Source organism: Ambystoma mexicanum, chromosome 3p (genome assembly GCF_040938575.1).
Source record: "Ambystoma mexicanum isolate Mex_15411 chromosome 3p, UKY_AmexF1_1, whole genome shotgun sequence".
In the NCBI taxonomy this organism is placed as follows: Eukaryota; Metazoa; Chordata; class Amphibia; order Caudata; family Ambystomatidae; genus Ambystoma; species Ambystoma mexicanum.
In genome coordinates this window covers 109,790,848-109,815,643 of record NC_090925.1, presented here as the reverse complement: position 1 = coordinate 109,815,643, position 24,796 = coordinate 109,790,848, and the positions used below count along the sequence as shown (strand labels likewise).

Below are 24,796 nucleotides of genomic sequence, written 5' to 3'. Positions count from 1 at the left end.
TGCAGGCCAAGTGGTATCTCTCAGAAAACACTGCAGAACTTTAAATCAATTCTGCACTTTGCAGTGTACAACCTTCTGATTTAAAATTCTTAATATTTTATTACACAATTTCTCATCAATGTACACAAAAACAGGTATATAGTACATTAAAACATAAAGACACTTAAAATAGTGTGGGGTTGGCATATATGTGTTCTTATCATCAGTAGGACATGTTTAGATGATTTATACATAGTAGGTCTAACAACGCATGCTTCTAGTGAAATTCAATGTTCAATACTCCTATGTTCCAACTTTTAATGCAACAGGTGAGAGTTATTGTACACAGGAGTTTCTTCCAATGCGTTAACATGTATACAGGAAATTACGCTATTTGCCGCTATGGGATCTTTATCTATGAAATATTGTCGACACAATGGGCCTCATTACACGGTAGGCGGTAAAAAATGTGATTTACCGTCATGGCACTATTAGCGCGTCCGCCATCGTAGGAGGCCGCTAATAGCGTTCCATTACGAGTTAGCGGACACGCGCATAGGGCCATGCCGGTAAATGACCCTACCGCCATGGCGCAAAAGCACCTTACCGGCTCCGACCAAAGTGCTGATAGCACCTCCGCCCTCATGCTGCACGCTATTAGCGGTCACCGCTGTTAGCGGTCACTGCTATTAGCGGTCACCGTAAAACACCAGAACCGGAAATAGCGTCATCGCACCGGAACGGGAAAGAGCCCGGCGGCCATCTTTAAAAACACAATCCATTGCCATCCCCTGCACTCAGGACCTGCAGCAACACCACGACTGGCAAAACCACATCCCACAAGAACAAACAATGCCCAAGGCCCTAAAGAAAGCCGATGCGCGCCAGCGCAAAGAACGCTTCTCAAACGAGGAATTGAAAATGCTGGCAGACACCCTGGCTGCAAATGGAGACGTAGTGTTCGCTAGCGACATGCGGCGCCCGGCACTCCTGAGAAAAAAGGAAATCTGGGCTGAGGTGGCGCAGAAAGTCAGTGCGGTGGGCTCCACCCCCCGCACCGTAAAGGACGTGCGCAAGCGGTGGGATGATCTGCGCCTCCGTGTACGCAGCATTTTATCAGCCAACAGGAATCTGGCCATGGGCACAGGAGGCGGAGGTGGATCCCCGATGAAGATGCAGGAGTGGGAGGAGACATGTGCCAGCACCATTGGCATAGAATCCATCGAGGGAGTGGGCCGAATGGAGTGTGGTGTGGCAACAACGTCAGACGGAGGTGAGTGACCATGCAAAACACAGCAATGCTAAGCATGAGTCCCTCCCCCAAATGTGAAATGGGAATTAGCTAATGGATGGGGTCATCACACACACATGTACACAACCCTGCATATATGCCCTGCACATCCCCACACAACCACATGCATGCAGCACCTCACACACGTGTCACCCTGACACATGTCCGGATGACCCACCCATCTGGCCAACAACCTGCAGGCCCAAACTAGATGTCCAAATCCAAAGAACTGCAGCAACAACAACATATGCATGATGCACGTTGACCCATCACTGATGTTATCCCTGTCTTGCTCCCCCACAGGGCCACAATCTGACAGTGAGGAGCTGGACTCTGCAACGCAGGCCCCACCACCCAAAAAGCAGGCCAAGGGAAAGGATGCAGGCACCAGGCCCAGTACATCGAGGGGCACTGGGATATCTGGAGTGGCCCAGCGTTCAAAAGCCACACACGCAACGACCACACCAAGGGTCGAAATGCCATCCGACACTGTGGCAGCCCCCCCACCACCCACCCCCACCACTCAGGAGGCAGTGCCAGAAGGCACGCCGTCCGCAGCCAATAGCTCCATCGGGGAAGCAGCAGCCACGTCACCTATGAGTGATGTGGACGACCCATGTCCGACACCGGAAGGGCAGCGTACACCCAGCACCCAGCTGTCCCCACTCCACAGCCCATGCAACACATCCAATGGCAGCATCCATGAGGTGCATGCCGGAGATGCAATGGATGGGTCATTCAGTCCCGTGGCAAGCTCACCTGATGTCGGCCACATGCAGCAAGCTGCACCGAGGAGTAACAGGGGCAGGGCCGCAGACGACACCATGAGCCTGATACGCCAGCGCCAGGAGGAGCTCAATGCCCTGGTTGCCCGGCAAGTGAGCGAGGCTGCCTCGACCAGGGAGGAGATCCGGGTGTTGTCAAGGGACATGAAAGCTGCCATGGACAGCAACACGACGCGCCTATGTGACGAGATGGCCGCTGTGAGGCAGGTCCTAACGCGCATTGCTGAGGCGATGGAGAGCATGCGTCACTCACAGGGAGCAGATGAACCAGCCACCCCCTCGTCTACTAGCTCCGACCAGACAACCATCCTGCGCAGGTCCAGCCGGTCCTTGCGGCGGTCAGACTCACAACCCCCCAATGGTGGTAGTGGAGGAGGGAAGTAGGGCCAGCCTTTCCCTGTTGACACTTGGGAACTGATGCAGCACTGATGTGCACACCATGTTCGGTGGAGTTGTGGGGGGAGGGGGGTGAGGGTGTTTGGGGGAGTTGTGGGGGGAGGGGGGTGAGGGTGTTTGGGGGAGTTGTGGGGGGAAGGGGGGAGGGTTGTTGGGGTGGAGGGTACATGCACGTTTGAATGTCATAATGCTCAATACACACGTAATGGCATGGATAATCACATGACTGGACATTGATCATTGTGTATGTGTGCTTTATTGTTGAAGGGTGCACTGTGTTTATGTCCTCCATACACCCCGTGCCCTGAGCTGAACACCAATTGCACCCTCCTAATCCATGTGCATCAGAAACAATGGTCTATCAGGTGCTGCCGCACAGCACGTCCCTCATGGGCATCGCCACCTGCATGACCTGCAGCCCCCTCTCCTCCATCCTCGTCCCCGTCATCATCCTCAGACGGTGGTCGCAGTTCTATGTCAGGGGGCATTGGCACATTCCGTCTGATACACATATTGTGAAGCATGACACATGCCATGGTGATCTTGGCCACCTTCTCATGCCCGTACAGGAGTGCCCCGCCCGACCTGCTGAGGCACCGGAAGCGTTCCTTCAATAGGCCGAATGTCTGCTCGATCACCACGCGGGTACGGGTGTGTGCATGATTGTAGTCCTCTTCGTGCCTGTTCTGTGGGTTCCGCACAGGGGTAAGGAGCCACCTCTTCAGGGGATAACCTGCATCACCTGCATGGGTGCAACAATGGGTATGTGTAAGTGTCTACATAATGTGGAGCGTGCACATATCACACAAACAAACATTGCATATTCAACGACATCCACAGATCCAAGCACGCATGGCAATCAGGGTTACTGCAATGTGGGAAGGTGAGGTGGTCCTTGCAAGTGGACATGCACCATGCATGCATACGGCAGGGATTGCCATGTCCCGCCTGAGTTTAAGTGATTTGTGTTTCCTGGCCCTGGCAACGTTAGTGCCACACTGCTAGTACACTGCCATTCCTTAGTTGATGTCCCCATGCTTTTTGATGGCAATTCTGTGGTGGGGTACGGGTGTGCCTCACCACAATGGCTACAGGGGATCCATTTGTATGCACTCATGTGCGCGGACCATTTCTGATGTTGTTCAGCGTACATTTCAGTTGTGATTTTGATATGCATGTTGCTGATTTGTGTAATTGGGGGAATGGTGTGTTGTGCGGTGTGCATGTTGTTTGGAATGGCCTGTTTGGCGTTATGGATTGATATGTTTGTCGTGGCACTCACTTCCAGCATGTGGTTTTGTCTCTGGTCCATTGTGGGCTGCCTCACTGTACAGTGATGCAAATATGTATGTCCATTCTTCTCATGACACCAGTTCACGCCCAGTTGGAGTATGCATCTCCCCCCCCCCCATTCACGCCCAGTTGGAGTATGCATCTCCCCCCCCACTCACAATCACGCCCAGTTGGAGTATGCATCTCCCCCCCACTCACAATCCACATCACACTGACATGTGGTCGGCCTGCTACTCACCAAGTAGCCACGAACGTTGTCCAGCATGTCGCTCCATGTATCGTGGTATTGTCGAGTTCCGCAGGACCATTGCATCATGGGTTGAACCGGGATATCGGGCACAGCAATGTGTGATGATCTTGTTGGAGTCACATACCATTTGGACGTTGATGGAGTGGTATAGCTTTCTGTTACGGTACACTGCCTCATTGGCATGTGGGACCACCAGTTCTACATGGGTACAGTCGATGGCCCCGATGCAACTTGGGATGCCTGCCAGTGAATGGAAGCCAACTTTGGTGTTGGAGATCTCCTGGGCAGTCCGTGGCATGTATATGTGTTGACTTGTGTGCTGCAGGAGGGCATCGAGCACCTGGTTCAGTGTGCGTGAGAATACTGGTTGTGATATGCCATGCATCTGACCTACCGTATGCTGGTAGGTGCCTGTGGCCAAGAAGTGGAGCACTGTTACCACCTTCAGTAGAGGGGGGATGGCAGTACGGATGTCAATGAGACTCACAATGTCGTTGTATATCATGTCTACTATGGTGGTGATGGTATTCCAGTCCAGACGGTACAGGGTGTGTATCTGCTCAGGGGTTAGGTTGACTGGACTGGCTCTGATCCTGGGAATTGGTGGCTGCCTCTGTGGTATCACTAGGTGCACTGGTGGTGCTTGCTGCGCCTGTCTTGCCCTCCTCCTCCTCCTCCTCCTCCTGCGTCTCCTCTGTGCTGCCTGTTGTTGTAGCTGCTGCACTGCAATCATGTCCTCTAGCCCATGTAATGCTGCTAGTATTGCATCCATCTTGGTGTGGGGAGGGGTGTGGTGTGCTCTTTTGTGCTGCCAGTCTCCATTGCCTCCACCTGTGCTGATTTTGTCCACCTGTGGCAGGTGGGAACTCTGCTGTGCTCTTTTAACGTGTGGTTCGCGATGCCGGTATTAGCGCCTTGCCGGTAAGGGTTCTTTGGGTCTACTACATGCCGGTATTGCCATGTACGCATGGCTCGTGATGCCCTGATATTTGTGCTATGCCGCTATTTCCGGTCTGAGGGGGCGCGCGCTCACGGACTTGCCGCTAATAGTGCCACCGTACTTAGCGGTGCCGCTAATAGCGGTATGTCCGGGTCGTGATTGGGGAGGGGATTTACCGATACCGGTAATCCCTTACCGGTAACGGTATGTCCCTACCGCCTACCGTGTAATGAGGCCCAATGTGTTTCAGCCCTTCTTGAGGCGATCCCCACTTCCAAGCGATCGACTATTTTAGTGTATAGGGTCCTTCATCAGGACTGAAGATAACATTTCTTCATGGAACTGGTTCAATAGTCTAAACATTTCACTTATAGATATCTGGAGATAATTTCATCACATGGTGAAACGGTTCTGGTAACGCGTCCATGCCGTTCTGTCGGACAACAAATTAATGAATGGATATTGTCCTAAATTTTTTGTTCAAGCCTTAAACCACTGCTTTCCAACTGAGGGCAGGTGATGCGGTTTTAATTCACTACAAATCCCTTTTGCTTCTGGAGTTCTAAATATATGTGTGAAAAACCTCTGAATCGTGGCCTAGCGAGTGCCGTGCTCGTCTCCTCCCTATACTGCCACCGTGCTCAACATCCACTCCCTTAGTATGGTACCCAGCCGAGGGGTTCACTCCCCTGCTGGTTTCCAGAATCAGGCAGGGGACTTTGTTACAGATATGATCAAAGGATCTAGTCCACAAAACTATATTTTAAATAAAAATAGTGAATATAGAAGAGCATCATGGCACCCTGCAAGAAAGTGAGCATGATTGAGAAGAAGAGGGAAGTTACTTTTTATCATTGTTGGATATGGGTCTCAATTGGTGCAAAGGAGAACATAAAGGAACGACTTGATTGGATTATGAAATCACTGTAAAGTATCATATAGACCCATTTGACCCCTGGCTTCTTTTACTGGGCCTCATTACAAGCTTGGCAGTGTGGGAAAAAAGTGGCAGTAATTCCATTACCGAAGAAAAAGAACTAGGAAAGCATCCCAGTTCGTAGTTCTCTTAAAATAAGTTGCACATGTTTGTTCTTGCTGTTTATATTCTGTTCATGTATATTTCCAAAAATAATAATGCATCACTGGTTGGATCCGAATTCTTTCCAGATTTGTTATATTCTGCTAAGCAGTATGCATCCACAGAAATATATCTTAACAGTATGTGCCAATACATTTCAGAACGTGTTCCGTCTTCAGGGCTAGACACCATGCATCTTAAACAAGTATTATATTCATAAATACAGAATACAACATTTGGATTTGTCAAAGAACAATATGTATAGTGAATACCCCAAAGTTTGTGTTTTCATCTCTGACTGTCTGTCCGCCATCCAGGAGTGGTGTGCCACCAATGACCTCCGCCTTAATGCCAGTAAGACTGAGATACTACTCATCGGCACACCCGGTCCCTCCTTCCCTGCAGCTCTCTGGCCGGCCTCTCTTGGCCCTCTTCCTACTCCCACCTGCAAGGCTAAAAACCTCAGGGTCATCTTCGACTCTGCTCTCTCCTTCTCCCAGCACATCTCTGACATCTATAAGAAGTCACACTACCAGCTGCACCTCCTTAGAGGTATTCCTCCTTTCCTCTCCTTCCCCCAGAAGCTTACTGTCTCCAGAGCCCTGGTCCTCTCTAGTCTGGACTATTGTAACAGCCTCTATCTAAATCTGCCTGCCTCTACTCTCCGCCCTCTGCAACTTATCCAGAACAGGACTGCGAGACTTGTCCTTGGCCTCAAACCCAGGGATCGTATCTCTCCAGGACTGAAATCCCTGCACTGGCTCCCAGTGGCTGCAAGGATTAAGTTCAAAACCCTCTGCATTGTACACAAGGCCTTCTGGGGTCTGGGGCCGAAATATCTTCAACTCTCTCTTCCTAAATATCTTCCTTCTCGAGCTCTTCGCTCATCCGCCTCCAACTCCCTCACTGTCAGTCGCTTCTCCAAGCAATGAGTTGGTGGCAGATTACTCTCTTCGGCTGGGGCCTCTCTCTGGAACAGCCTTCCTGCCTCCCCTAAACTCGAGGAGAACCATCTCCGGTTCAGGAAGCACCTCAAAACCTTCCTCTTTGCCTCTGCTTTCTCTCCCCCTCTAGCATCCAGCAATTCCTCACTTGCAGAACTGTACAGCGCGATAATCAGACGGCACGCCCCTCCAGCCCTGCAGCATGCACTTTCATTGGTGCTGCACGGCGACAGTAGGACCCCGAGACTGACAAAATCTTAAACTGCCATTAATTACCCTGTGGACATTAAGTGCCCCAGCATCTACCCTTGGATGGTGGACATCCCGAAATTGCCGTCCTAAGCATAAGCCATCCACCCATCAACTTTAAACACACAAGCCAGCTAGGCAACCCCACCGGTTGCTATCCCTGTCAAGGGGATCACCGCCTTGGCTCCAGAAGAAGGCTTGTCTACAACATTTGCCGAAACGTCTGTGAACATCAGCATAACCTTCTGTTGCTGTGTTGCTGCTGATTGGTTCCTCCCCATTTGGGGGCTCTGATTTACAGTCTAGAAGTCGACTTACCACAAGGTCACCCTACAGCCTGGCGCGAACAGACCCTCCTAAGGTCTAATAAGGAGAAAAAATCCCCCTGAGAATAACAATACTAAAAATAACAATCCCCCTGAAAATAACAATATATATATGTTGCCCATTCCCTTAGCACTAGGTGCAGAGCTGTGTGTACCTAAAGGACTCTATTTTCTGGGACTATTTCTCCATCTTTGACACTTTTACCTACAGTGTTCATAAGAAATTGCAATCCTGCATGTAGTAATGTATTTGTAGATGCATATCTCTTCTGCTCTTTTTCTCCACTCCATGCGTGAATAATTAACATTGTTGTGGTCCATTACTACATGTACACTGAGCATAAGGTAATTCTGATACATGTTTGGTTTGAGTATTCATGTACTTAGGTAACTCAGCCACCGCATGTACAAAATATACAGTCAACTGGAACTTTACTGTTATATGTACCTCTCTGTGTATCATAAGATAACTTGTTTCTTGTTTTATGAACCCCCTTGGTATCTGTCATACAGCTACGCAGAGAATGTTTTAATTCTAATTCTGTTGTTTGTTCTCAATAATGAATGTGTCGACTATCAGTAAAACCAATTGTAACTCAATCTGAGTGCTTGCACTACATTTTTTGACACAGCTTTGCACAACTTGTCAGTAACTAATATGCTGCCAGTGTGCTGTTTAAGAATCCAATTTGCACTATGAATTGTTGTGCAACCAAATAGTATCCCTACAGGCAGGACCCTCTCTTGTTTATAGCTTTGCTCCCCCTCTCCCCTGCTGATTTTCTGACTGAAACTGCCCGGGTTACCTGGCCACCCTTTCTGATCGCTGGCCCAGGCCCTGTCAATTGCCCACTTGCACTGCCTCCCAGGCAACCCCTGCGCCTGAGGACCGTTGTTCTGTATCCCTACAGTCCCCCTACCAGCACTTTTGTCTGCACTTCCTTGCACTTGCCACCAGCTGGCTGTTTATTTATTTTCTTATTTATTCCACTTTTTCCCATGTACTGCACTTTCCCCTCTCCCTTCCCCCACGCACTTTTCCTTTTTCCCCCATTCCCATGCACTTGCGCGATCTGAATGACACCTGGCCTAGTAGAATCGTTGTGTGTCCTCCCTCTGCCCCCCCCCCCTTGCCTCGTCGCGCCTTGAAATACTTGTGTATAGGCGCATTATGAATGCCATATCATATCATTACTAAAGCGAAAATAAGAGAAAAGCAGAAAAATACAGATCTCTGAATCACTTGTACATTCTACTGTCAGAAGGTTGGTATATTTGAGTAAAGTATATAAAGTTTTAATTCTATATGAAGAATGACATATAATGTTTGTACAGCATTTCATAGGATTTCCGATGTCCCAACTCTCCCCGCCCCCTTTTCACACAAACATTGGGCCGAGGAAGAGGGTGGCTGAGAGTAACAATGCTAACTCTCATACATCGCACTGGACATGTCCCGCTAATTGCGTCAGGCAAAGTCAGGCACTTGAGTCTTAAGTGCATACATCTGACATCAATTAGCTCTCCTCACACGGGTAAAAGGCGGAACATACAGACACACTCTGAGCAAGGTGGAACACGAGTAAGCGCAGAACTTTAGAGGCGAAGGCAAACCTACTGGAGCAGAGCAACGGACCGAGGGACGAGAGCCATGGGTGGAGTACCCCAGGAGTTCCCTGCAGGAGGTCATTGCTTCCAAAAGGTAGTGAGAGATACATGGAGAAGGCCGAATACCAAACAAGAAGGATGCATTGTGTTTCAAGGACACCAGCGACCCTACCGGGTGAACAGCAGACTTGGGGAGGCAAGGCCAAGCCTGTGGTACTAACCTTTACTCGTAAATTGGAAGAAAGTAAAAGACAAGAAAGAAACGCACACAGCCAGTGAGTTGGCAAGCGACATGAAAGACTGGTGTGTGCTGCAGAGAGATTGAAGTGGCAACATTATATCTCAAAACTGAAGGCTGCACGCATGTGGATGAGATGCGAAGAAAGGCAGACTTGCAAATTAACTTTGACATAACGATAGCTGTAAAGTCAATGATACTGAGTAACTGAGGGGTCCGGCGAAAGGAAGTAGCCCACTCAAAAGTATACGTGGAAGGTGAAAAGGTTGTGAAGAGAAAGTGAATGAACTGTTAAAACAGGTCGTTTGAAAGTAAACCTTGAGAGAAGGGGAATGCAAAAGGCTGAACGTTGAACTGTGATGCATAATACAGTGAAATACCCAGACCAGAACGCAGTGGGGCAAATGACATGGGAGTGAGTTGAAAGCTGGACAGTCAAAGTGGTCCTGTGGAGGTCTGTCACGAAGCCATGTACATACGAAAGTCTTTGACATTAGGGAACAGTGCGAGCTCGACGGAGGGAGACCAGAAATATAATAAGTTAGGGGAAGGGAACCTCTCAAAGATATGAGTTAAGCTTGGGGAAGGGAACCCCTAAAAGTGTTGTGAAATGTTTGTTGTGGAAGGTCTGAACCCGACCAAGGGGGACCAACATGACCTGTTGTTTCAAGAGGTCTGAGCCCAACAGAGGGGGACCAACGTGAACGTTTTGTTAAACTGTGTTTGTGGAACTTGGAAAAGCAGACTTTAGCGTGGAAGGTCAGGCGGGCTGTCATGATGCCTACCCCCGGGCATCAGGACCAAGCCCATCAGCTCCGGGAGCAGGCATCCAAATACTTATTTAAACCCCAACAGCCCCGGCTGGGGGCTGTTTGGGTTCAGTCCTGGCGCCTTAGGCACCAGGCTCATCATGGAAATCAGTCCTGGCACCATAGGCGCCTACGCTCATAGACTTTACTTACCTGATGTAGAACATGCTGCTAGTGAGTCCAAGCCAACGTGAGGCCTGGATGGGACTATTTTTCTACAGGGACTATTTTTTACTCGGGCGTGGTTCTAGGGAACTTCTTACCTGGATCTACTTTGGAGGCTATTTAAAGCACGCCCGAACAACAGCACACGCTTCACGTTATCCTGCATCCAGCAGCGTAACGCTCACCGTGCCTGCAGTCTGCATCCAGTCTTCTGCCACGCCCGCCTCGAATCTGGAGCTCCTAAAACCAAGAGGAAAGAAAAGGACAAGATTAGAAAACAAACTATTTCGAATTCCTCACCTGATTTCGGATCCATCTCGCCTCCAGACCTGGAAAGAACATAATTTCTGTACGCGTCAGATCTCCAGCTGCAGCGCTGCGCCATACTCACCAGTCCTCGCAGCATCTTTCGATTCGGCGCTGCCTCCATCATTTCTTCGCCGAACTCCGGCACCTGAGGGACAAAAGAAAACAACAAGGTGAGCCGAGAAAACCAACAAATAAAACACTTATCATCATAGACTTACCTGATTACCACCGGAGGCATTATTCTATAACTCTCCACATCTTCATGTGCCGCACCTGCAAAGGGAGAGAAAACAACACGTTAAACACCGGCAACATTTACCGGACGGCGTCGGGTAATACAGACTCTTACCTGAGAGCCACCAACTGCCACGAGGGCTATCTTCTCACGATCTTAGTTGCAAGACAAGGAAGGAAAGGGGGAACAAGAGTGATTCATCGGACATATTGAACTCTATGAACTTGATGCTTACCGAACCTTGCCAGGAACCTCAGAGTCAATACTCTCCGGAACTCTCCCACGCCTTCAAACCAGTGAAGTAACTGGCATCAACGCGCCCCTGCAATCCACGCAGGATGGAGAGCTCATCATTTAAAAACAAGGTGAGGTTCCTAAAAGGGGATATCGGAGGTGACAAGAAGGGAGAACGAGAACAGTGGGAGGGGGCTATCATTCATATCCACGGGTGGCTAAATCCCTTTCTCCACTTGCAGGAGAATACTTCTACGGATCAGGCAGACGAGATTAGGCGGACCAGTCCAGACAGTCATCTCGGTATTTTTTATCACGTTGGTGGAGACCGCAGCTGTCCTGGTCCGATCGATGCCCGTGTGGGAACCACGTGAGCGTAACACGGGCCTCGATCTGCGTTTTGAACTGACTTTAAGTTGAGAACCTTAGCCAGAGTGTGTCACCTTGTCTACAGGGACCACCTTACTCTGTGCTGTCCAACGTGGAGAGGGGCGCTGACCCAGCCACATTTATTCTTTTGAACACTGACTTTCCTTTACATACCCATATACCTTTTCACACTTTTTGTAATAGCTGTAGGGCAGGCATTAGGTTTTGTTAGTATAGGCCATTTTGATTTAACAGACACAACTAGGACTGTTTTGTTTATGATGTGATGCTCCAGACTACTCCCATCCTAGCTATAGGGCAAAGTAGGAGGTTCTCCTGTCATGCCCCGACCCCATATGCGGCAACGACAGCGTTTGGGCACCCCTTATATCACCTGGAAAATCCCTTGGCGTCTTGGAGAACTGTTCGGACTACAACTTCCAGCATTCCATGTTAGTAGTTGAATCAGACACTACGGTCCATGAGGAGCACGGACCGTCTTCTTGTATCCTGATATTTACGTCTTGTTTCCCACTTTCAACTTCTTGGCCTGTGGTTACGGCCTATTCTATTGGATTGTCCTTGGTTTCCGGCGCCTGGCTCCTTCGGATTGATTCCCCGGTTTCCCCGACGCCGCATTGCTTACCTGGATTGCCCTCTTGCTTTGTGTTTCATTACGTTGATACTCGGATTACTGTACCTTGGTGTGACAACTTCTGAAACCTGGTCAAATACTTCCCGATTTTCGATTGGATCGTTTTGGTCTACCGGTATTTCCCCTTCTTCAGTTTCCGTCTCTTTACTTTCCATCCTTACTTTTTCTTTCTTTTCATACCCCCATACAAGGACTCACTTACCTGTATTATTTGGGACGCTTTGCTGATTTCCAAGGATCCTTTTTCTGGACATTAGGGTGACTACTGTGGACGCTCTCCTGATTTCTTCGTTGGTCACTCCTACATTTCACATTGGGACGCTATGCAGAAAGCTAAAGGACTGCCTTGGAAATATTCTATTGGAATTTCGGGACTTCTTCTGAGGTTGTGCTACCTCGTTTTCATCTTGCTGTATCCTGTGGGGCCAAGTAGGTTTCTGGTCTTTTCCTTCACAGAGCAGGTAAGAGTGGGGGACACGGGGGGTGGCTGGCAAGGTTGGTATCCTTGATCACCGTACTGAACTGCTGTTGTTGTTTCCTCTAGCTCTGTTGCTGCTGCTCTTGCCTTTTCCCTCAAGCCCCTCCCTGGTCTGTCAGGTATAATACACTCCTGCAGACTGTGCTCTTGTGAGGAAAGTCTGGTTGCAATTAGCTCCAGGCTAAGAGGGGATTGTTTGTTAGAACTGTCCATATTTTGACATCTCCAACCTCATTGAAACTTTAATAAGGGTTTTACAAATTGTATCTTTTGTGTCGGTGTCATACTTGTGATACCATGCCTCCCCTACATATAGTGTAAGGAGTGGGATACAACTCAATTGAGAGAAATTGGGGGACCCTAAAATTCCAGTAACTTAGTTACAGAGCCTCAGACATTTCTACCACCACAAAAGAATCCATAGGCTTTGGTATTTGTAGCAGCAGAGAAGCCACTATCCCTCCCTGAAAAAGAAGGACTTAGCCCTAATACCCCTAGTCTCTTTGTCAGCGGTGAATGATCAACTAAATCAAAGGGTGCTGACAGGTCCAAGGACATAAGAACTGTGGTGTGCCCTTTGTCAGTGATCCTATCCATGTTGGCTTTTAAGTCCAATAGTGCTGACTCGGCGCTATGCCTAGGCCGAAAACCAGACTGCCGAATGCCCAGAATATTATATTCCTCAATATATTCTTGTTATTGAAGATAGGCAATTATGTCTATAATCTTCATAATGAAAGGGGCATTTGTTTGGCCTATAGTTGCTTGGCAGTGTCGGATCCAGATTTTCCTTTTTGGAGGGATCCAAGCTTGTTTAATGGAGGTCGGAACGTTTGTGTCAGCAAAGATAGATTGACAATTGGGGTGAGAGCTGGGAGTAGAAGGTTCAAACAGTCCTTTAAAATTTGAGCTGGACAGATATCTCCTAAACAAACGGTGGGTTTGAGCTTTTCAATGATAGTTCTAACTTCGTCCTCAATACCTTTATGAAAAGAAAAGCGTGGAAAGTCCTTTACTATCATAAGACCAGAGTATCCCCTACATTGCCTGTTGATGCTTAGTAATTTTGTTCATGAGTTTGTTCTGGATGTTTTGACACCATTCATTAGAGACAGCGGCAGATGTTTTAGGAACGGCCTTACCTTCAAATTATTTAAGAAGAGCAAATAATTATTTAGAGCTAGACTTTGCATTAGATATTGCACCCAAACGGTCATCCGAGTGGAGGTTTATTGATCGGGCTAAGTGTCAACCTTAATGCAAGTTCTGTTAGAATGATTCCAACTAATCATGCTGATCTAAAGGGCTTGCCCATTCTGCTACCCACTAGCTTAAATATGTTATTGTTTACTATCTATTTAAGGGTCTCTGCAATCAAGGAAGAGTCTTCAGTTTTGGTTACTCTTAAATAGACATTTGGATTACCTAAAGACTCCCCTGCAAACCTGGAGCAACCAGGCAGAACTGGATCCCATCTTGACAGAAGAGCATGGCTCCTGGGGCATCCCAGATCTAGTCTGTTCTAAACCAAGGAAATGAGAAAGCCCTTGGTGTTTCGTAAACGGGCAGCACTGTTCTATAGTCTCGGCCTTAGAGGATGTAATGGGCACTTGGTAGGTCATCAGCCTGCCGCCCCAACATTCAGAAGGGACAACTATTCTAGACATATTGATTACATCCTGGGTTGGGTTGAGATGGGAGCGGCAATGTTTTCGCATCCTTCTGAGTTCTTAACAGGACAGAGATAGATCATGATCATGTATGTTTAAAACTCAGTGGGGGAGGCGAATTAGTAAAACCACAATACATCTTTTGAGTTGGGTGGATATCGCAACCACCAACAGTAGGAGGCCCCTTCAGTTGAATAGAATTGATTGCAAACAGGTTGCCCCATACATCTTCACTGACGTTTTACCAGTTATTGAATTATGTTTAAATGAGGCTACTCGGGGGAAGACAGCTTTGTAAAGTTTATATTAAGATATGGTATGTGCTAGGCCTCAGTTTGTTACCTATCTCACAAACATAATGAGGCGGAGAGGGAGAGTAAGGGAAACATGGTTTGATAAAGAATGCAACCAGGCAAAACAAGATGTACTCATAGCACTTAAATCTTGCTCTGCAAAGAGGCAGATAACTTTATTGTGTAGAAGGTATACAAGTTTGCATTTAAGAAAAAAAATAATTATGAAAAATCCAAATGGGAGGCCATTAGTAATGTCTTGAACTCTAAATACTATAGTACAATTTGACAAATAATCTCAAAATATTTAAGCCCAGCGCTAACCACTGGTCGGGAATTGAAAAACGTCTATAACCAAAGATGAGTGGTTTAAACATTTCCAAGAGTTGTATATACCTAATGGCAGTGTTCCTGATATGCAGAGATACGCCCACCCATGTTGATACTCTCCTATGGGTAAGTGAGGTTGACGTTCTTGCAGCTCTGAATTCTCAGAAATCATGCAAAGCCCCCAGCAGTGATCATTGGCCTATGGACCTGTTCAAGGCTGAGCCCATAGTCTGGGTGCTGTTTTTAACTATGTTTGTTAACAAAATAAATAAAGTTAAATATGTACCAAATATCTGCAATAATGCTGTTATAGTTCCAATATTTAAGTGGAGTGACCATTAGTCAGCTACTGACTATAGGCCGATTTCACAAATCGTTGGTACATCTAAAGGTTATGCAAAGATTTTACTGACAAGACTAGAAGACTGGGTCACAGAGAAGAAGGTTTTAACTGACATGCAGGCTGGATTTAGAAAATGTAAAAGTACAATTGACCAGGTTTTCCTTATACATACATGCTATTTTAAGTAAGTTCTTTATTTTGAAAAACGTGATCCTCTATCTAGCTTTTATTTATTTTAAAACTGCCTTTGACAGAGTAGACCGTAGAATCCTCTGGAATGTTTTAATATGGATGAACATGGCGCTGAAAATGTTGTGTCCAATGATGAGACTATATGAAAATAATACAGCAGCAGTTCGTTATGGTCAGGGTGGCGAGGTTACCGACAGATGTTCTGCCTCCAGTGGTGTGAGACAGGGTTGCATTTTGGCTGTCATGCTATTTATGTTGTATATTAATGAATAGGCATTATAAATGTGTAATGTGTGCCCCAATGCCCGATTGATAGCGGGAGGAAACATTGGCATTCTCTTCTACGCCGATGAGGCTGTCATTACCTCAAAGAGCCCTACAGACTTCAAAAAGCAACTGGGCACTATAGTCTCATTCTGTGCTCAAAATCAAAACCAGAGGTCATGGCCTGCTACAATCCCCACCTCACAAAGAATTTGAGAATTGACTTAGAAATGACTATGCTGGCGCAGGTTGACAGCTTTGATTATTTGGGGATGTGCCAACACAACAATGTCACCTGTTCATAGCAGTTGTCCCACCACAGCGATCGTGTTCTGATGCTCTGAGCCTTAAGATATCTGAGTTGTAGAGTTGTACCTCTTTCAGTACTAAAGGTATACAAAGGGCAGGCTATACCAGCCACCATGGTGGTGGTGAGATATGGGGCTACAAATACCCAGATTATTTACCAACAATTAAGAGAACATTTATGAAAGAAATCCTCTGCCTGCCACAGAGCTTGCGGACTGTCCAATTGTATATGGAAACAGGCCAATACCCTGCCGAGTTTGAAACAGCCACAAGGGTCATTTTATAGTGGTATATAATATTTGTGCTAAGAAGGAACTAATGTTGTACAGTCTGGGATGTAATAAGCTCACATGGGGGTAAATCCTGGTGTTGGTTTAACCATCTGAAAAACACCTTAGAAGCAACAGGTTTTGATTCGCTTTGCCAGAATGAGGAGTGCGTACTGGACCCTGACACCCAAGTTGTGTGTCAAGAAGTTACTGAAAAATTCAGGACCGTTATCAAGATTAACAGGTTATTTAATTCACAAATTAGAGCTTGGGGCAGAAGCTTACTTGGATATCATATCCCCAGTAAAGAAAAAGGTGCTTTACCTTAGTTGTAGACTAAATATCTTTCCTATAGCAGTTTCAGTGCTAACTGGACGGGGCAAATAAATCCAACGTGCTTTTGTCCCTTCTGCCTCCAGTTGCCGGAAACGGAAGTTCATTTGCTTTTAAACTGCCCTGGCTATTACACCGCGAGGAATAGATGGCTGCGTCCAATTTTCTTAAAACATGGTGTGAAGTCTGCGGTGCAAGCTCTGACATTTTGGAAGTCGGCTGCGGATTCTTGAAGTTGTGTTTGCTGTCTCAAGTTTTATTTTCTCAGCCTGGTTCTGGAGAAGCTAATGAGTAACTCACCTAGCTTTTATCGCCATGCATGATTTTTCTCTACATGAATTGTAGTTTTTATATATTGATGTCTTGTTGTCACCAACATATGTATGTACTGATGTTGCCGTTTTAGTTGTTGTTTTTTTGCTTTTATGGAAAGTTTTCTGAAATAAAGCTGGCTTTGACTTCTATTTGTGAAATGCATCCCTGCCCAAGTCAATATGACATATGGGGCCTGTCATGGAGTTTAGAGCTGTTCAAATTATAGGTCTATAATGAACTGTGGCCTCATATAAGCAGTATTGCCTTCAGCTCCATGCAGTATTGCTTAAATACAACTGAGGTAAAGCTTTTGGCAAAAGTCACTAAGAGTCCACTGCGCTTGCAAATTGGAATAAGAGAACAAGTCTAAGGCTTCAGGTAACTAGTAGAGATTGGGTACTTTGCCTGACTACACCACAGAGGTAAATTGTTTAGAAGACAAAACCAGTCTCACAGCGCCAAATTCAAATGGATTAGAATGCACTTCCAATGTTGTAAATGTATTAAGTCAAGTCCAGTATGTCCAGCCTGACACATGTTTCGAGCACACAATTGCTCTTCCTCAGAGGCTTGTAATTGTATTTGGTATGCTACAGAAAGCGTTGGTACAGTCTGGTTAATTTGCCAGCTGGCGCCCTGTCGGGACTGGTTTTGTCTTCTAAACAAATTGCTTAAATACAATACTAACAATAGTGTGAATTTACGTTGTGAAACGTACCTTTAACATCGTTATACCCAGTGAAGATTTGCGCACCATGGCCTTCTGCTCTGTATGTATCTTGGTTACGAAGGGAAGTCTATGGAAAGAAAAGGCTGCAAAACGGTGGGAATTTCTGTACTATGGAATACAGTTTGAAAAAGGAGGAATAGTACAGAAGCAGGATTAGTCTCCCCTACTGGAGGATAGCTTGTTCATCATGATAACTTGCATTTTCCTGCCGCCCTGTGAAGTTGTTGTTATTGTTCACTTTGATGTATACTTTGTACAACCTCTTTTACCTATGATGTGTAGGTGCCTGGTACAGTGTGTTGGTGTCCCTTTTAGTGGGGGACACACCATAGTTCAATGAGAAAGAATAGATGTAAACTCTCAGTCCTGGGAAGAATGGCTTAGTAGCAGTCGCCGATGGTCGCATGTGATTTCATCGAATGCAAAATAACTAATCCAATTACAACTAATACCAAAATAACGAATTCCAAAATAACAAGATCCTTTTTCGTTGTTTTGGAGGGGTCCCTCCTCAAAGCTCCCTTAACCTTTTTTGGTTCCTAATACTTTTCCCCCACCCCCAAAACAACTATTCCCACTCCTAATCCCTTTTTACATTTTATTCAAATTCGTTATTTTGGAATTATAATTTTGGATTTGTTGTAATTGAATTAGTTATTTTGGGATTCGATATAATCACTGCATACCGTCACCGACACTAGAATTGCCAACCCCCTCTACATGCTCATCAAGCACCGCCCACTAATGAGTCGATTAGGGACCAAACTATGAAGTACTGCTGAAAATCCAGAGAAGGTGACCTAATGGAGAGAATTGTCTCCTTAGCATTTGGCGGTCCGTGCACTTGGGAGAGCCAGAATTAATGAACAGAGAAGCAGCTGCCATCTTGGGTTGGTGGAAGAATGCTGTGCTGCCAATATTCAGAGTCAAAGATTAGGGACAGGGAATTTTGAGAGTTGTGTGACCTATGAGAAGAGACACATGTCAGCTCAGTGTTTTTATGCTGCCATCCACAGATTCTGTACCTGCAATGCGATCAACTCCTGAAGGGGTACCATCATGTGCAAATGTGAAGGCTTCAGCGCAGAAATTACATGGAAGTGGTTTCGGAAAATACTCTTGGTCTTCGGGACTTTCATGGATGTGATTGGGCTGTTCCTGTTGGCCTTTAGATACCAGCCAATCGGTCTTAGCATCTTGTTCATCGTGATTGGTTCATCTGTACTCTCAGTCTACCTGCTGACCAGCTTGGACACCGTGGCACAGTACTTCAAGAAGCTTGGGTTGCCATCCAGAATGAATCGGCCGGAGAATCAGGTGACGCAGGAGAGCAGGCCCAGTGGGGACGGCGCAGCTTGGTAAGTATAAAGAGACTCACATCTTCACTGTCTCTCTGCCCAGGGGGAAGTAAGGATATTTTTGAGGAGGTAAAAAGCAAGAGAGGGAAAACACTGCATCTCTGTATTCTATTTTTGTTGTTTCACGTTCTCCCTTTATCTCTCTGCCTGTCTCTTTCTTTCTTGCTACACTCTTTTTTTCTATCCGTCTCCATTACTCCCTCTCTGGCTCTCTGTCGCTCTTTCACTCATGGCTACTTGTCAGTATCACTCAATGTTTTTGTCGTCTTCTCACTCCATCTCACTCGCTTACCCTTTATCTCTGTCTACGGTCTCTCACTTCCTCGGCCTCTGCATGTGTTGCTCTGTCTCTTGCTCTATGTCTTTCTCTTGCTGTATGTTTCTGATCTTTGTCTCTCATTCACTATGTTTCTTTCTCGCTCTGTCCCCCACAAACTCATTCTTTTTAATTAGAGTCTGTCTCCACCACTCTCTCTATTTATTATGTCTAAAATGAGTACAGTATAGCTCAATATGTTTGTCCCAAATAACCTTGACAAAGAAGTTGGAAGATTATTATTTCTTATATATTATGCATCACCTGCATACACTGGAATTGCTCTACTTAATGAAATGTTTATATTGGTTTGATGTTTAATTTTTAAGCAAATGCCGTAAGTAAATTCTGTCCAACAATTTGTATAAGTCTGCATGACCACCCCCCCCTTTACTCCTTGCGGATACTTTCTGTTGTGTGTTTGTCTTGTTGGCCCTATCATGCCTCCGGGCTCGTTATAAGCGTGTTACAAAAAATATAAATAAATAAATAAAAGTAAAATCTGGCTGACTGATATGGTGGTGGCCCTGAATTACAATCTGGGGCTCCCTTAGATAAGAACCAAGGCATCAGTTGTAAGGAGCTAGAAAAGAGGGTAATCAGTCCTCCTCACCTTCACAGCAATCAATTATGGTTTTCCTCTTTTCCCCTTAAGGCTTGTGCTTTCCCTTGCTAGCCATGCTGCCTGCACATTTCTGAACTGTGCATGGAAAGATCCATAGTGTAGCTGACCAATGTGAAAAGAAGCCTCTTTTCCACAGACCACCACAGAAGATACTTTCTGGTGATGGAGACCTGGGTGCTGGTTCTCATTCCTAATTGCAGCCAACTGGATTACATACAGATAGGTGCTTAATCATGGATGGTACGTATATATGAATATATGTCAGTATGTGGCTTGTGAGAGCAGAGGGCGTACTGCAGGGTGTACGTGTGTGTTGGTGAAGGTGCTGATGTGGACTGTGCGCACGCATGACTGTTGGCATAGGTTAAGGATGTGCATCATGACAAGTGTATGCCGTACTGCTGGTTGCTCGAAGTGTTCCACTTCTTTCCTGGTACATGGTGAGGTGCCGATATCGATGTGCGAAGAATACTGGAGCTGCTGATAGCAGCGTTGTGAAGGTTGGGGCAGAGTCATGGGTATAACCCGGTCAGGATTTCCGAGGACCCCTATCAACCTGGGGTAGGCGGCCTGTGAGGGCAATGCCAGAGCCATAACTACTCCAGAGGTCGTGTGAGGTAGTTGAGAGGCACCCTGGTCCCTGGCTTCCTGGTATGTGTGGAGTTGTGTATATGCATTGGTACATTTTTCGCTCTACTGGTGCCTATTAGCCTCTGTCCTGTTAAGGTCTCTTTCATCTTTCAGATAGTGCTGCAAAGCCATGGGGAGCAGAGTGGCCTAGTTCACCTACGCAAAACCAAGAGACTACCAACATACACCAAACTGCTCAAACAGCTGGCATGGCTAATGAGCCCTAGGTAGCAGCACATTCCAGAAATCACCAAGGACTGACTACAAGTACCACAATGCACTTGGGTCCAATGGACAAAATCCTGCCAGGACTACAATGCAAGAAAGGATTGGACTAATGAAAATTGACTTTCCTCACCCACTGACAGAGCCAAATTGGAGACCCACCACCTACCACTGGGTCCCCAGACTTGCTACAGTGAAACAGTGGAGCAGCGACATTGCAGCTCAGCTCAGCAGGGAGCTGCATAACCGTAGCGGAGACCTGAGAGCAAGCCCCAAAATACCTATGGACAGTGACTTCCTTGATACAGGAGAGAGAACAAATGACCCTAGCCTAGAGACTGCACGACTGGCTGGAAGAAAATGGAGGCTAAAAAGAGGGCATAACTAAAAGCCCTTATGAAGACTTCCTGAGAGGAAGCCAGCCCACAAGGGGAGGAAATAGAAGGAGTTTGGGATAGACAGGGCAGAGATTCTCCATGGGAGACAGCTGACCTGAGTGCTCCATGGTAGCTAAGATAACATTCCAGAGAGGAAGGGGAGGGCTATGTAAATTTAGGAGAGTCAGTCTTCAATGAGAGGTGTTCGGTGAGGGTGAAGCAGGTGCAGGAGAAGACAGAGACCAGAGAGGAGTATACAGCAGATGGAGAAAGAGTTGGGGAACAGTGCTGCTGTGTTTGGGTGAGTGAACATAAGATGTTTGGATGGAGAGGATCATACAAATTTTGCTGTACGTCTGTGTGAGTGAAAGGGATTGAGGGGAGGAGTAAGATCAAGAGGGTGGAGGAGAGTAGAGACAGGAGGACTTGGAGATGCGAGAGAAGGGATGAGACCCAGAGGGAGAATAGAGCGGAGGAGTGAGGGGAAGAGTGAGAATAAAAATGGAAGGATCGTCAACAGAGATAAAAGGCCATGACAGGACAATCAAGCTACCTCTGCTTTTGTCACCTACAAAGTCCATGAGGGAGAGAGAGGCATATGGCTTTGGCCTTTAGGCCGCCACACAGTAGGGCAAGCTTAAACTGTAGGGGAACCCCTCCTATGGTGAATCAATACTACATTTAGTCTTTTGAAAGTAGGGAGCCTGAGTTTGGGTAGGGGGAGCCATGGGCGTAATTTTAGGGAGGGACAGGGGTGTTTGTCCCCCCCCAACTTTCATGGCACACCATTTTGTTCCCATTCATTTGGCTGGGGCACCTTTTCTTCAGATCTCATGTCCCCCCCCCCAACATAAAGCCAGGCCTTTATGGGATATTGTAATACATCTCACCACATTTACCACCATTCAATCCATTATGGTACAGGGATGAGGAAGAGACAACTAAGAGTGTTGAACACTAGTAATTTCACCACTCTAGTACTGAGACGAGGGAGAGGCCTGCAGAGTATTGTAAAGGTCAAGGTCAGGCATGTCCATTTAACTATGGTTAGGTAATTGGACTAAATGACCACCACCTTTGGTCAATTAGTAAGCCCAACGGATATAAAGATTTGGGTTGTTCACTGTCCTGGGGGACGCACAACAGTACGGAGCGTGGAGCCGGCTGGAGCTGGAAGCTGGCCAACTGGAGAGACAGGAGCGGGAGACGCGAGTGCGAGAAGCCGTGACATGTAAGAATCACAGACTCCGGGGCTGTGGCAGGCCCAAAGAAGGTCAGGAAGCCCTATGCACCCTCTGTGTCAGGCACAAGCAGGAGCTGTTTGGCGCCGAGGCACTCCGGTCGTACCGGACCAGAGGGAGAGCGATCAGCAATCGCCCCGACCTCCGCTAGAGAGAAGAGCAGAGGCTGTGGAAGTGGAAATGCACAGCGGGGAAAGGAACAAAGCCGATGGGCGCTGCCACCTGAATCCAGTCAGTGCAGATGGGAAACACTCATACCGGGGCGCTCCGAAAACCTGCAATAAGCCTTTCTTGAATGTCGAACGTTTTTGGAAAGTGTCATAAGCACTTTTGAATATTGAAGCGAGTGCCCATAATCTTGAACTGAATTGAAGGTAGTTTCAGGGGTGAAACAGAGATGTTTTGAATACTGAACAAACTAAAAGCATTATTGAATACCGTGCAGAATTAAAGCAACAAGGAAGCATGATTGAATATGAATTTCTGAATAACGTACAGAGAGAAAGCAAAGAATGAGCATGTTTTGAGTGGAATAAAAGCAACGTTGTGCACTTGGCAAATACCACAGAGTGAATTGAATTAAATAAAAGTGTTGGAAAAGCAAGTAAAAGGATGTGAGAAGACAAGCAAGCATTGACACATGCCAAGTGGTCAAGAAACTACAGGTTAAGAAGAAACCTGTATTGGCAGGAGTCAGGGAAGTATCAAATCTGTACCAAGTGAATGGTAACCAAGCTAGCCACAATAAAGTGTTGGAAGAAAATAATCCTGATGCAAGAAATACTTTTCACTGTCAAGGGAAAGCAGTGGCCAATTGTTGCTAAAGCAAATGGAAAAACGGTATTGGTCCTGTGACCTGTTATGGGTGGACCATGTGGACCGACAACAGTGCCTAGATTGAGTGCCCTGAATGAAAAGCCAATGAAAGGAGGAAGCAAGAGTGTTAATATCGTAAGGAGCAAGTCAATGAAAATATACATGGAAAGACTTGTGTTATAACAGACGTGCATTATCCATGGTAAGAGGGTTGGAGAGGATCCCAATCCTTTGAGAAATGTTTTGTGAACTTGGGGAAGGGAACCCCGAGACTTTGTGGAACTGTCTTGAACTTGAGGAAGGGAACCATGACAGTTTTGTAGAACTGCTTCGAGGAAGGGGGGCCGAAAATTACGCCAGGAGCTGAAAGAAGCTCAGAACTTTGGAAAACTAGTTCTTATATTGCTGACATCCATACACATTGCTTAGTATTAGTTGTGAGGGCAAGTATAGGTTTTGGACACAGACAGACTTTTAAGTCTTTGATTCAGACTTTCCTTAGTTGCTTTAGGTAGGGAAATCCCACCTTAGCTTAGGGCAAGTCAGGCCTTCATCCACCCTGCCATTTAAGTTAAATATAACAAGTTTGTTTGAACTTTGAATATGTAGTCTGTGTCTTGCTTTATGATGCCTTCAGAACCGTGAAGGAAAACATTGTAATGTAGGTGGCACCACTTGCAAGCAGAAAGTAGAAGAGAAAGGCAACAATAAAAAGAAAAGGAATGGTGTAAGTGTACCAGAATTGAGGCAGAGACAGGCATGTTATAGCCGTGACTCCAGAAATCATGTGGCTACCTGTTGGGTGTGCCCAGCCCTAGGCCAGGAGTACCACATGGGCAAGAAGTGGGGGCACTTTAGACGCTCTGCTGCAAAAGCATGCAACCAAGAGGATGAGGAGGGGCAAAAGGAACTGCACAACCTATGGTGATGGCTAAAGCAGAGAAGTTCTGGGGAGCAAGCCCACCGTATTGCTATATCGGACCTGCTTGAAATCGTGTGAAGTGCTTGGTAGATTCAGTCACCACTATAACCACAGTGTATGCGGGAATATTCTGCAGCATCAAATAACTCTTATGAGCTAGTTTAATGGTTGGAAGTCACAATGGTCGAAAGATTGAGCTCTCTGGACTCTTGAGTGCTGGTGCAGAATTCAAACAAAGGAAAATGGGTCTTAAAGTGTAAAACATATTAGGGTGGTAACAGCAGAGTCAACTCCGAAATATGCTGGACCCAAGTTTTGAGAATCAAGGGCTGACAGTTTGCAGGTAGACACCATATACAATGTTAGCAACATGCCCAAAGCTGAAAGAAGCCCAAAGCAACCCAAAGAAGTGCTTGCACACAAGATCAGATTCACTCAGAGGCTTGTCCCTGACAAGTGCAAAGTGTTTCTGATGCAAGGAAAGAATCACAGTCATCCTACATAACGTTCAAGAAGATGGTATTGCTGAGCAAATGGAGTCTGCACTGTGGCTAAGACGAGAGGTCCTGGCACTTATCTTAGTCAGGCGATATGCTCCTTTGCATGG

General features: G+C 46.5%; 1 protein-coding gene across 3 annotated transcripts in view; it reads left to right on the top strand.

The window, feature by feature from the left end:
* The window catches only part of LOC138580133 (transmembrane protein 139-like), a 366,231-nt gene that overhangs the window by 117,586 nt on the left and 223,849 nt on the right, over positions 1 to 24,796 (top strand). For all 3 annotated transcript variants that reach the window (XM_069650442.1, XM_069650440.1, XM_069650441.1), the window contains one exon: positions 18,696 to 19,037. In XM_069650442.1, coding sequence (XP_069506543.1) covers positions 18,739 to 19,037 — 299 coding nt within the window. In that variant the 5' untranslated portion in view covers positions 18,696 to 18,738. The remainder of the gene's footprint in view (positions 1 to 18,695; positions 19,038 to 24,796) is intronic.